Consider the following 13,446-nt stretch of genomic DNA (forward strand, 5'->3'; position numbering starts at 1 on the left):
AATAGAAATATAAGGAAAAGACTTGAACTTCACAAAAGAAGGTGCCTGGACGGCAAATAAGCTTATGAAAATAAGCTGTTTAATATCATTGATCATCAGGGATTTGCAGATTAAAAATCACTATGAATTAATTGCCATCCCAACCAAAAAGGCCAGAACTAAAAGACTGGCAATGTCAAGTGTTAGCAAGGGTGTACGACACATGGAAGTCCCATACATAGCTAACGGGAATAAACGTAGGCACAACCACTTTAGAAAAGTATTTGGGCAGTATCTTTTACGGCTGTAAACATACATATACTCTGTCAACAAGCAAGTCCTTTCCTTGCTATTTACCCCAAAGAAATGAGTGCATTTGTCCACCAAAAACCAAGTTCAAGTACAGTCAAAATTCATAAAAAAACAGAATGTCCACCAATAGAATAAATAAATCATGTAGTAGTCACACAATGGAATGCTACATGCAATGAAAATGAACAAACTACTGCTATGCCACAACATGGATGAATTTCATGGACATAATATTGATCAAATACATACAGTATGGCACTATACATATGAAGTTCAAAAACAGGCAAAACTGATTGATGGTGATAGAGCTCAGAATAGTGTTTACATTGGGGAAGGTATTGACTGGAAAGGAAGCACACTGGAGCCTTCTGAGACTGTGGAAATAATCGGTATCTTAATGGAGTGGTTGATTATGTGCATATGTACATATGTAAAATTAATTGAGTGTATAATTAAGACTTTGCACTTTATTGTATGAAATCACATCTCAAAAAGTAGATAAAACAGGCAGGACTTCCAGCTATAACTTAGTGAGGAGGTGAACAAATCCTTAATCCCAAAAAGCAACTACGAAGCTTGACAAAACCATTTCAGCCTTAAAATCAACTATAAGGCATACAACAGTCTGAGAGAAGTTTATATTTGAAAAACTGCTGAAATTCAATAAGAACAGTAGGAGTCTGTGGTGTTCTTGTCAGAACTTTTCCCATTCCCTTCCCTCAGCTTGGTTGGCATGGAGGTTTTGCCTCTGTGGGTATGCCATAAGGGCTGGAGTTTTTGCTGCTGCAGTTGAAGGGAGCATACTCCTTTTGGGTAGTGGATGATGCCCATGCTCCCCAGTGGCATTGTCAGTAGAAGTGACCATCTGGCAGGGGATGAGAGAGGTGGGCCAACCGCTCTACTAGCCTGAGGTGTGTTTGTGGTTGGGGTGAGCATATTGCTGGTTGAGCCTGCGTGCGTGCACACAGTGGACATGACAGGGCTCAGCAGAAAGTTAAAGCCAGGACATACTTGAAAATGTCCTGAGCTTTAAATGTGGTACTCTGCCTTACACACAGACACATGAACGGAGTACAAAAGCCTTACTGGCCTCAGGTGTTTGGGTATAACCGCTGCCTAATCACTGGCTGACATTTAAGTTTTGCAAACATAGAGGTAACACCTTAGGAAGGAGGTTGAAACATAAAAGCACATGATTAGAAGAAATTGAGCTGAGGCATCAGTGATTGTACGCTTTGTGGGAGAGAGATTTCACAGATTTAGGCCAGGCAAATTATTAAGCCAAGAAAGAAAAACAAACAAGTAAGCATTAGTAACAACAGCAATCTTCATGGGTAAAAGAGATCAGAATCCAGAGTTGATACAATAAATTGTTTAATATGTTAAGTTTTCAACAAAAAAATAATGAGATGTGAAAAGAAATAGGAAAGTTAGCCCATATTTAGGAAAAAAGTCAATATAGACTGTCTCTGAGTGTCTAGATGCTGGATTAGCAGACAGAGTCTTCAAATCAGGTATCATAAATGTATTCAAAGAACCAAAAGAAAGCATGTTTAAAGAATTTTTTGAAAGTATGACAACAATGTATCAATAAATAATATTCTCAGTAAGGAGAGAGAAATTTAAAAGAAGCAAATGTCACCAAAGAGGATATACAGATGGCAAATAAAGATGTGAAGAGATGTTTAAAATCACTAGCTATTAGGGAAGTGCAAATTAAGACAGTAAGTATTACTATACAACTGTCAGAGTGCCTAAAATAAAAACTAGTGACAACACCAAATGTTTGCAAGAATGTGGAGTAATTGGAAAACTTGTACATAGTTGGTGGGAATGTAAATGATACAGCCAGTCTGGAAAATAATTTGGAAATTTCTTATAAAACTAAATATTTACCATATGTTCCAACAATTCCATTCCTAGTTACATACCCATAAGAAATGAAAGCATATGTTCACATAAAAACTTGTACATGGGGCTTCCCTGGTGGCGCAGTGGTTGAGAGTCCGCCTGCTGATGCAGCGGACACGGGTTCGTGCCCCGGTCCGGGAAGATCCCACATGCCACGGAGCGGCTGGGCCCGTGAGCCATGGCCGCTGAGCCTGCGTGTCAGGAGCCTGTGCTCTGCAACGGGAGAGGCCACAACAGTGAGAGGCCTGCGTACCGCAAAAAAAAAAAAAAAAAAACTTGTACATGAATGTCCACAGCAACATTATTCATAATAACTATAAAGTGGAAATAACCCAGTATCCATCAACTGATAAATGGATAAACAAAATGTGGTATGGCCATACAGTGGAAAATTATTTGGCCATAAAGAGAAATGAAGTATGGATACATGCTACAACATTGAAAACATTATGCTAAGTGAAAGAAGCCACGTATGATATCATTCCATTTATATGAAATATCTAGAATAGGCAAATTTATGAAGACAGAAAGTAGATTAGTCATTGCCTAGGACTGGGGAGGGGTTTGGGGGAAATAGGGAGTGCCTGCTACTGAGTACAGGGTTTCTTTTGGGGGTAATGAAAATGTTCTAAAATTGATTGTGATGATGGTTCACAACCATGTGAATATAATAAAAACCATTGAATTATATACTTTAAATGGCTGAAATATATGGTATGTGAATTATATCTCAATAAAGTTGTTAAGGATTTTAAAATGAGATTAGCAAGGTCACAGGCTATAGGATCCATATGCAAAAATTAGTTGTATTTCTTCATACTAGCTAGCAATGAACAAGCAAAAAATTAAATTAAAATAATTTTATTCACTATGGCAATGAAAATAATAAAATGCTTAGGAATAAATTCAACAAAAAAAAGTATAAGACTTGTACATTAAAAATTATATTACTGGGACTTCCCTGGTGGTCCAGTGGTTAAGAATCTGTCTTGTAATGCAGCAGATGCTGGTTCGATCCCTGGTCGGGGAACTAAGATCCCACATGCCACCGGGCAACTAAGCCTGGGCGCCGCAACTACAGAGCCCACGTGCCACAACTAGAGAGAAGCCTGCACACTGCAATGAAGCAAAAAGGCTGTGCACTGCAACTAAGACCCAACGCAGCCAAAAAATAAAAATAAAAATAAAATTATATTACATTGCTGAGAGAAATTGAAGAAACTTAAAGTCTAAATACAGGCATACCTTGTTTTATTGCACTCGCTTTATTGCACTTCACAGATAATTGCATTTTACAAATTGAAGGTTTGTGGCAACCCTGCATTGTCAGATGATGGTTAGCATTTTTTAGCGATAAAATCTTTTAAAATTAAGGTATGTACATTTTTTGGTAGACATAATGCTATTATTGAACACTTAGTAGACTATAGTATAGAGTAAACCTAACTTTTCCATGCATTGGGAAACCAAAAAATTCATGTGACTTACTTTATTGCAATATTCACTTTATTGTGGTGGTGAATTGTGGAACCAAACCTGCAATATCTATGAGGTATGCCTATAAATGGAGAGACAGTCCATGTTTGGGAATTGGAAAACTCAATATTGTCAAAATGGTGATTTTCCCTAAATTGATCTTTAAATTCACAGTCCATGTCAAAATCCTAGGAGGATTTGTTTTTTCTTTCTAGAATTTGCCAAACTCATCCTAAAATTTACATGGAAACCCAAAGGACCTAGAATAGACAAAACAATTACGGAAAAGGAAAGCAAAGTTGGAAGACTTACACTACCTGATTTCAAAAACTGACTGTAAAGCCACAGTTATCAAGGCTGTGTGGCATTGTTAACAGGGATAGGCATATAGATCAGTGAATCACAATTAGGAGTCCACAGCTAAATCTATTTATATATATGGTCAGTTGATTTTCAAAAGAGGTACATCCTTGATTCAAGATTTCTTTGCTTGGAAAAGCCCCAGTGTAAAACAGTCTCTCACAGTGCGTGCTGCAGTGTCACTCAGACTGCCTTGCAGTCAGGCTAGCTAATGCATCACAGTCTGCCGGATAAACTGCTACGTCATCCTTGGTGCTTGGCATGTTACAATGTTGGGATCAGTGTGGGCTTCTAGTTGGATTTTGTGCCAGGTACGTGTCTACTTTGGACACTCTCTTTTCATGTTAGATTAAAATGAGGATGCTTTGAATTTGGAGGAATGAATGTGGCTTTTTCTTTCTTTTGTTCTAATATTACAGGAGGATTGGGAGCAGCATCCATAAAAGATTAGAAACACTAGCTTTGTTTTGGATCTGGGTGTGCTGTGTTAGCGTCTGGTTGTTTTAGAAAGATCACTTTGGTGAAAAGGAAGCACAAACTTGATTACTGAGAGTGACTCTGGTATATTTTCTGATATAATCAAGTGCAAAATAGCCTGCTTTATTCTATACGCAATGCTTTGCTGTTTGAATGTTGAACTTATATAACAAAGGCAGAGAGTGATTCTCTTTTGGGAACTGCCTACATCTGGCAGTTAGATGTGTGTAAAATTGAGCTGCTTCTACATCTGTGGTCACTGTAATTGTTCTGAACAAAGGCTTCAGTGCTCTGTTTTTTGAGACATGTTATCCTGAAGAGACATAAAGATAGGAGGACTCCTCTGCATCAGCTTCTTTAAAGGAGGAAGCAAACTTGACTGACTTTATCAGACGTTAGCATAGTATGGAAGGAATGATGCAGAGTGGTACAGGCCAGAAACCAATCCAGGACTTCCATTTTTTATTATGCCTAATGGTCATATTGAGCGAGTGTCCTGATTGAGTCTTTTCACCTTGGGTCACCTGAATGTCCTAAGATCAAGGTTTGTCTTAATCATTTATCTTCTATTTGATTTTTCATCTTTCATCTGTGTTCCAGGTCATTTGTGTACTTCTGTTTTGGAGGGTTTCCCTGGAAGGTTAATAGGTTCTCAGCATAGTTGGCGTCAGATAAGAATTAACCATTTGTATTCAACACTTTGGTGAGAAAGAATTTTTCTGTGGTGCATGAATCAGGTTAGATATAACTCTGGTGGATTATACCGTTCCTAATGGCTTATCTCAGGAAATTGTGATTCTGTAGATTCTAGCTGTTGCAGTCTTTTCTGCCATTACAAGGGAGCAATATCCTGAGCAATATCTACTTAATTAAAAACTAAAACAGGACTATGTTACTGTATAACATTCAGCCACCATTTATTTATTTAAGTGATTTGTCCATCTGTGGCAAATTTGCTTGCATAGCAATAGATGTGTCCCAGTAGTTTTTTAGGCAGGGTTTTTCTTCCCTGCTTAAACTGGATTAGACCTCTGTGTCTAAAATATTTTTCTGGGCCCCTTTTCCTTTCAGGGATTTTATCCACATCTTCTCCTTATCCCATTTGTACCAGCTCCAGTCTTATTCTCAAATTTTAGTGAATAAAATCTTAGTTTTTGTTGTTTTTTAAAAAGGTGTGTGTGTGTGTGTGTGTGTGTGTGTGTGTGTGTGGACACCACTACTCTGGCCTGAGAATTAGAGCTGTGACTCCCACATTATTCAAAGTTCCTCAGTAGTGGCATGTTTCGTCCTTTTGACTGGCTTGCTTTCTCTCCTGACCTGCTCTCCCCACTCTTGGAGTCTGAAAATCAGTATTATTTGTTTTGATTGGATCTCAGAAATTACCTACTTAGGCTGTGCTGTCCTCCTCCCTCTGGATTTCCTGACCCCATTACTTTCTTGGCATAGTTGTCCTTGTAAACTTTGTCTTCTTTTTGCCCTGGGCCCTCCCTGTCATGTGCTCCTGGCAGCCTGGAGGGGCCGTGGAGCTTTTCTCTGGTGACTGTCAGAAGAAAGTGACCGTTGTTGAAACACGTTTGCTGCGGCTAAGGCAGAGCTGCTGAGATCTACTTTCTAGTTATACAAGCTTTTATATTTCTCCCCCTTTCCTCTCGGTCCCCTTGGGAAATCAACTAATTCTGTGTGTGGGCCCAGTGTAGGGAGAAAATGCAAACAGGAGGGGAAGTATGGAAATTGGGGACAAAGTACACAAAAAGACTGTAGCTTGAGGCCATCAGGAATACTCTACTCTGACTGAAGCAGGGCCAAGAAGTAGGCACAGTATGTCTTGTCCTCCTGGGTTTTAAGCACCTGCAGCAGGAGGACAAACTCCGGCTTGTGTTTACAAGGCCGACATCTGAAGAAAAAGCCTCCATTCCTTTGCCATCTTGATATGGAGGGTTCTGCGGAGGAAAATAAGGAGATGAGATATTACATGCTTCGAAGGTAAGTTTTAGAGTGCCGTATCTGGGCAATATATACCTTTAAAAAACAATAAGACATTGACAGCTAAGCCCTGGAATTTATGGGCAATCTGATTTGATGATTTTCTTGTGTCTGTAGGAAACTTTTTTTTTTAAGGAAATGAATTAAAATGCTCATATTTGCTCCTGGATTTCTAAACCTTTATTTTACACTCAGAATTTGAACCAAAGATACCCGAGACCATGTGTGACATTGTAGCTGCGTTGAAAACAAGCACCCGTGCACAGACCTTGCTGTGTGCTGGTCTTTCGTCAAGGAATCTCACTTAGTCTGTGCCAAAATTGCTCACTGTTCTTGGCTGGTTTTTCAAGAGTGAAGTCTCTTTATCTATTTTGAAGGAAAATATCAATTCTGTGTGGTAGGTAACATCCTGTTGAAGGTAGTTTTGCAGAAAACTTTTTTAGACTCTGTCTCTTGGACCAGGAAAGGTGGCTGCTGTCATTGTCCCGGCGTGTGACAGTAGGCAGCCAGACTGGAGGTGTTGAGAGTGCCAAGCTCTCCTATCCCGAATCTTTCTTCTTCCTGCTGTTAGAACTCACGCTGAAGAGGAAATGAGTCAGGCCTTCTTCAGAACTCTTGCAGGTCTGTGCCTCTCCAGCAGAGGGTCGACATAAAAGACCTGAATGATTTGCTGGATGGCAGTCATTAAGGGTCGCTTGCTTGTATTTGCAAACTGGAGTTTTTATTTTGATAAAAATTACCTGAAAATTAAATAGACCCTGGAAAATATAGAAACAAATGAAAAACACTGATTTGGCAAAATGTGTCTTTAAAACAGTCATCCTTTCCTTTTCCTTTTTACTTGACCTCTTCCATCCTTTGGGGGGTAAACCAAGCAAATCTTCCACTGAGAGTCAAATAAGTAAAAAACAACTGGTATATTTTAAATATACATATTATATATTGTTTTATATATAATATATACTTATATATTTTGTATATTTTAATATATATACAGTAAAATGATTTATATATGTATAAATATCATAAATATATATATAACTTTGGTTTATTATTTTATATATGTAAAACAAACATATATACAAACAGAATACACATACACATATATATATTAATTACACACACATACACAGTTTTGTTTTTCTGTGGTTAAATACAATAGGTGATCTGTCCATTTTTTTCAAGGAGATATCCCTCCTGGAGCAGTCTGTCCTCCAATTTGAAAAATCATCTAGAGAATTCCCTTCTCTTCTGTGTTGGATCCTCTATTTCTTGCATTCCTTGTCTTCCTTTATCTTGGTTTATTTCATCTTTTGGGAAGACAACATTCTCTGGTAGCTTCCTGAGAAAAGCTAGGTGAGAGGTAAAGATTTTGAGATCTTTTCTATCTTTCCACTTGATCCTCTTGTTTTTAGCATGGTGCCTAACTTCTGAACATGGCTATATGAAGGATCCCATCTATTTTTTTTAAATCTTTTTAAAAATAAATTTATTTTTGGCTGCATTGGGTCTTTGTTGTTGCACGCAGGCTTTCTCTAGTTGCAGTGAGGGGGGCTACTCTTTGTTGCGTTGCGCGGGCTTCTCATTGCGGTGGCTTCTCTCATTGTGGAGCACGAGCTCTAGGCATGCGAGCTTCAGTAGTTGTGGCACGCAGGCTCAGTAGTTGTGGCTCACAGGCTCTAGAGCACAGGCTCAGTAGTTGCGGCACATAGGCTTAGTTGCTCCGCAGCATGTGGGATCTTCCCAGACCAGGGATCGAACCTGTGTCCCCTGCATTGGCAGGCGGATTCTTAACCACTGTACCACCAGGGAAGTCCTCATCCCATCATTAAAAGTAAGGTATATTTCTGTTTTTCTCCCCTCTTTGATTACAAGTGACCCTCAGGGCATTCCTTTGTTATCTCTAAACTATTGATTAAAACGTATGAACAATCCCTTCCCCACCTTAATTTTATCGATAAAGATTTTGCTTCCCTTTTTGTCTTATACTCGGGCATCTCCTTATTTATCCTAGGTTTATATCTTCTCTGTCTCTCTGTCCCTAAGAAACTGAAAGTTGATCTCTAGGGAGTATGTGTGTGTGTGTGTGTGTGTTTAATCTCAGTGTATAGAATTATATAACCATAATTTTTGGTTCAAGACACACTCATTCGTCCATATGTAACCCACTATTATTTATTTATTTGGTTACTTATTTAGTAATTTTAAAAATAGTGTAAAAAGGAATTTGAAAACCCACCACTTAAAGGTTGATCCTTGGCCATCACCTACATCTTTCTAACCATATGGTCTCTCCTCCAGAAACCTTCTCCCTGCTTTCCCCACGCAGGTAGTCATTTCCCTTAATCACATGTTCATCACATTATTTTGTTTCTCTGTTTACATAGTTTTTTTGTGTCTATATGTATGTCTTAAAAGTATGTGTATTTTAGTTTTTAACTTTATGATCTGTTTTTTGTTTTGTTTTGTTTTTTGCGGTACGCGGGCCTCTCACTGTTGTGGCCTCTCCCGTTGCGGAGCACAGGCTCCGGACACGCAGGCTCATCGGCCATGGCTCACGGGCCTAGCCACTCCGTGGCATGCGGGATATTCCCGGACCGGGGCACGAACCCGTGTCCCCTACAACGGCAGGTGGACTCTCAACTGCTGCGCCACCAGGGAAGCCATTTATGATCTGTTTTTAATTTTATAATCTATACATAATATTTGGGAGCTTCTTATATATTAATCATATATCTATACACTTGACTAAGGCCTCCTATTATTTCTAATAATTTGCAGAATCTTTTGTTTTCTATGTAAATTACATCATTCACAAATAAATATAATTTAACTTCCTCCTTGGCAGTCCTCAGGTCTCTAATGTACTTATTAATTTTTTTATTTTATTGCACTTGCTAGGAAATCTAACAGTTTTACATTTATGGATTTTCTAAAATTAAACCATCCTTGCTTACCTGGGACAAACTCAAGTTGGTTGTGGAGTAACATACTTTTTAACTAATATTTTGCCTATCCTTGACCCAACACCTATTTAGAATATCGTCTTTAGGAATTTTGCAACTGTGGTCATGAGTAAAGCGGCCCTGGACTTCCCTTTCATGTAACATCTTTGTCTGGTTCTGGTATCGGTATTACTCTAACTGGGGAGTTTTACTTCTTTTTCTACTGTCTGGAAGTTTGGTAGGCTACGATTCTTGAAAGTTCAGTAGAACTTGTCTTTTAAAACCATCTGGGGCTTCCCTGGTGGCGCAGTGATTAAGAATCCACCTGCCAATGCAGGAGACACGAGTTCGAGCCCTGGTCTGGGAAGATCCCACATGCCGCGGAGCAGCTAAGCCCGTGCACCACAACTACTGAGCCTGCGCTCTAGAGCCTTCGAGCCACAGCTACTGAAGCCCACAGGCCTAGAGCCCATGCTCCGCAACAAGAGAAGCCACCACAATGAGAAGCCTGCGCACCCCAACAGAGTAGACCCCGTTCGCCGCAACTAGAGAAAGCCCGCACATAGCAACAAAGACCCAACGCAGCCAAAAGTAAATAAATAAGTAAATAAGTAAGTAAATAAATAAATAAAATAAAAATAAAACCATCTGGACCTGGTGTTTCTTTGTGGGAAGGTTTTAATCATACTCTTTTATTTTGAAGAGAGAAATTACTTGAGTGCAAGGTTAGAGTGTAGGAGAAAGGAAGGAAAAATAGAAATAGAAGAAAGCAGCTGTCTGTTAAATAGTGTATAAAGGAGTTTATTTACTATATCCATTATCTCATTCAGTCCTCAAAACACCCTTTCAGAAGGTCTGTCAGTGCTGAGTCAAGGTCCAGTCAGGGAAAGAGAAACTGCATTAGGTATTATAAACAAAAGACATTCAATTGTGAAAATTGGTTACTTGGGTGTTAGAAGAATAAAAGAACAAAAAAGACATGCTGAGGTAACCCAAGGTTAATATCTGCAGGAAGCAGCTACCACCCCTCAGGAAGAGGTAGTATTCCCAGAACCTACAAGCTTGGTGAGGGCCCAAGGTGCTTGGAGAGGGGCTGGTGCTTGGACCTCTGGGGGTAAGCTTTAAGTAGCTGCTGCTCAGATCCCTGAGGAGGAGGCCTGGCCTGACAGGTGATTGATAGGCCCAGGCCGGGTAGCCCAGAGGATGAGTGAGCATGGCAGGGCTGGTACTCTGACAGCCAAGGAGCCACAACCCACTGCTCCTTGTCCTTCTAAGGGCATGCACCACGGCTATTCCTGAATGCTGAAAGATGCTAGAGACTGGAATTAACTCTGTTTTCCTGTGGAGCAATGCTGATAATAGCTGGGAAATAAGAAGAAAATCCCTTTCTCTCTCTCTCTCTCTCTTTTTTTTTTTTCTTAAACCCTTCTGCCTTCCTATTGGCGGAATCAAACAAGTTTGCATGGTGTTAAGCCCTGTTGTCATAGAGCAGAGCATAAGAGGGTGGGCTTGGAGCTGAGAGACAATAGCTAAAAACCTAGAACAGTGAATACCATACATATTTACAAAGAGAAAAGTGAAGCTTAGCAAGTTTAAGTTATTCGGTGAAGATCTGGAATTTAAAGCAGGCCTGTGCTGTTTCCACCACTAATCTAAAACATCATTGATTGTTAGAGGCACCATTATTGAATGTACCACTGAGAAAAAAAATTCTGCCAATTAAATCACACCATCAGTTGTAAGATACATACCAATATCAGAGATTTTAAAAAGCTAAAAAAAAAAATGTTATCTTAAGGTCAATGAAATATGGTTTATAAATAAATTGCCTTGTAAATGCCTTGTAAATAAATTGTTTTTGGAGTTGTTGATTTTGAAACGTCTATGGAATATCCAAGTAAAACATTTAGTAGGCAGTTAAAAATGTGGAGTTACAGCTCATAAGAAAAATGGAGGTTAGAGATACAGAGGTGAAGGTCATCTGTGTGTCAGAATCATAATCCAGAAACAGGTTTGCTAACTGTTGTGGGCTGTTTTTTTAAGTTTTAACAGTCACTCTGAGTCTGTTATTTATACCATCTCATTTTAGTCTGTTCTTTGCCTATCTCTTTATGATGGCATCTGTTGGTAAACCTTAATATTGTCTTTTATTATTCAGGAACACTTATTTTTTTCCTTGAATTTCCACAAGCAAAGATCATTTTCTTTTCTCTCTTCTCTATAAAAACTATGTTGTCTGCCACCATGCAGTCTTCACAAGGGTGCAATTGGAAGTGCTCTTATAAGTCCGATAGTGAAAAGTAGGTCTCCAGGGGAGATAGATGATGTGAAGAAATCTTATCTGTAGACTTTCATGATTTCTCTATTTTTACAGGTCCAGCATGTCTGGTTTGCACCTAGTAAAGCAAGGTCGAGACCGAAAGAAAATAGACTCACAGCGAGATTTCACTGTAGCTTCTCCAGCAGAATTTGTTACTCGTTTTGGTGGGAATAAAGTGATTGAGAAGGTAAGTTATAACCTGCTAAATTATTTTTTCAAAAGCACATGAGATTTAATGCCTGGATTTGTTGTCTAGATTTGGTCAAAACCGATATTTAAATTGAATTTCTGAGACTGCAGAACTATCCTTTCTGCCTCCCTAGCATCCTATTAAATAATTTCACTATTTTCTGTAATATGTATTTACCACTAGCAATTTAGTCATAACTAAGTAAGAAGATGAGGCAGCACCCATAAAGCGCTTTTAGAAAGATCTTGCTGTTTTTATGGGGTTGAGTTGCACTGATCTGAGAGGGTATGAGAAATTGATTAGCTTGTGGGGTGGTGGTGAGGAGGTAACATGTCATAACACTGGGTTTAGAGCTAAGGGAATGGAGAGAGTTTCAGAGCAGAAGGCTTCAACAAGTTTGATACAGTGTAACCTACTGGGTTCCGCCAGGAATTTGAGATGTTTAGAGGGAATATACCACATGAAATACTTAAAGAGATTACAGGTGTTTTGAAATGTTGTGAGTTAATCTGTGTCACTTTTATCTAAACCATATTGGAGCTGAGAGAATGACTTGGTTGAAATAGCTTGCAGTGATTAAAAGATTAAAGGATGGGGACCTATATTCTCTGTCCTAAAAGTGTTGCTTTAGCGGTGCACTCCTGTTAGTCTTCCAATGAGTAGAGATTACGTGTCTCCCAACCTATGTTATCCTCAGGGTGATGATTGCAAGACAGGCAAGGAGGTGAAAGGTTTGTTTAACAGAGAAGTCTCAGGATCATTGATCCTTCTATGCTTTTTCTTGTGACTGTTCTTTCTGGGGCGGTCTGTACAATTCTACGGCGTTTGGATTCAGCATTTTGGAGAGAGGTGGTGGTTAGTGTAGGCGTTCTTATACATGTTAAGGACTCTATGCCTTGTTTCACTACAACATAGAATAGTGTATGACACTACACTGTTGAATCTTCCTCCAGCCTTATTTATATCCATCTTTCCCCTGACGTTTGTTTCTTCTATTCCCTAAAAGTAGGTATGGTAGAATAATTCACAGACTCATAAGATTTGAGTAACTGATTTTCCCCTTCAAGAAATGAAGTTAGAAAGGAGTAAGTTTTAGCTGGCACATATTGAAGTATTTGCTTAGCTAACATCTTAAAATATCCCTTGATCATGTGGGAGTTGGTTCCTAAATGCCTAGACCAACAATCCAAATTCCTAGTTGAAACTCTGGCTTTTCAGAGGAAGATCTACACAAGTGATTTCATCTCTTTTCCTCTGTCTTTGCCTGTCTATTCTACCTCTCTCCAATTCCCATGTTCCCACTCTACCAGGTTCTCATTGCCAACAATGGCATTGCAGCAGTGAAATGCATGCGGTCTATCCGCCGGTGGTCTTATGAGATGTTTCGAAATGAACGTGCAATTCGATTTGTTGTCATGGTCACACCTGAAGACCTGAAAGCCAATGCAGGTAAGTTATGAACATTAAGAAAGCATCATCCTCAAGCATAAAAC

The 13,446-nt window shown here is 39.2% G+C and overlaps 1 protein-coding gene across 7 annotated transcripts in view; it reads left to right on the forward strand.

The window, feature by feature from the left end:
• Positions 1 to 13,446, forward strand: part of ACACA (acetyl-CoA carboxylase alpha) — a 272,141-nt gene that overhangs the window by 77,407 nt on the left and 181,288 nt on the right. For 6 of the 7 annotated variants that reach the window (XM_060290411.1, XM_060290412.1, XM_060290414.1 and 3 more), the window contains 2 exons: positions 11,818 to 11,950; positions 13,264 to 13,402. In XM_060290411.1, coding sequence (XP_060146394.1) covers positions 11,818 to 11,950; positions 13,264 to 13,402 — 272 coding nt within the window. Of the gene's footprint in view, positions 1 to 4,306; positions 4,350 to 11,817; positions 11,951 to 13,263; positions 13,403 to 13,446 lie in introns of those variants that run through there. The other variant, XM_060290413.2, reaches the window with a different exon arrangement.

Source organism: Globicephala melas, chromosome 20 (genome assembly GCF_963455315.2).
Source record: "Globicephala melas chromosome 20, mGloMel1.2, whole genome shotgun sequence".
Classification (NCBI taxonomy): Eukaryota; Metazoa; Chordata; class Mammalia; order Artiodactyla; family Delphinidae; genus Globicephala; species Globicephala melas.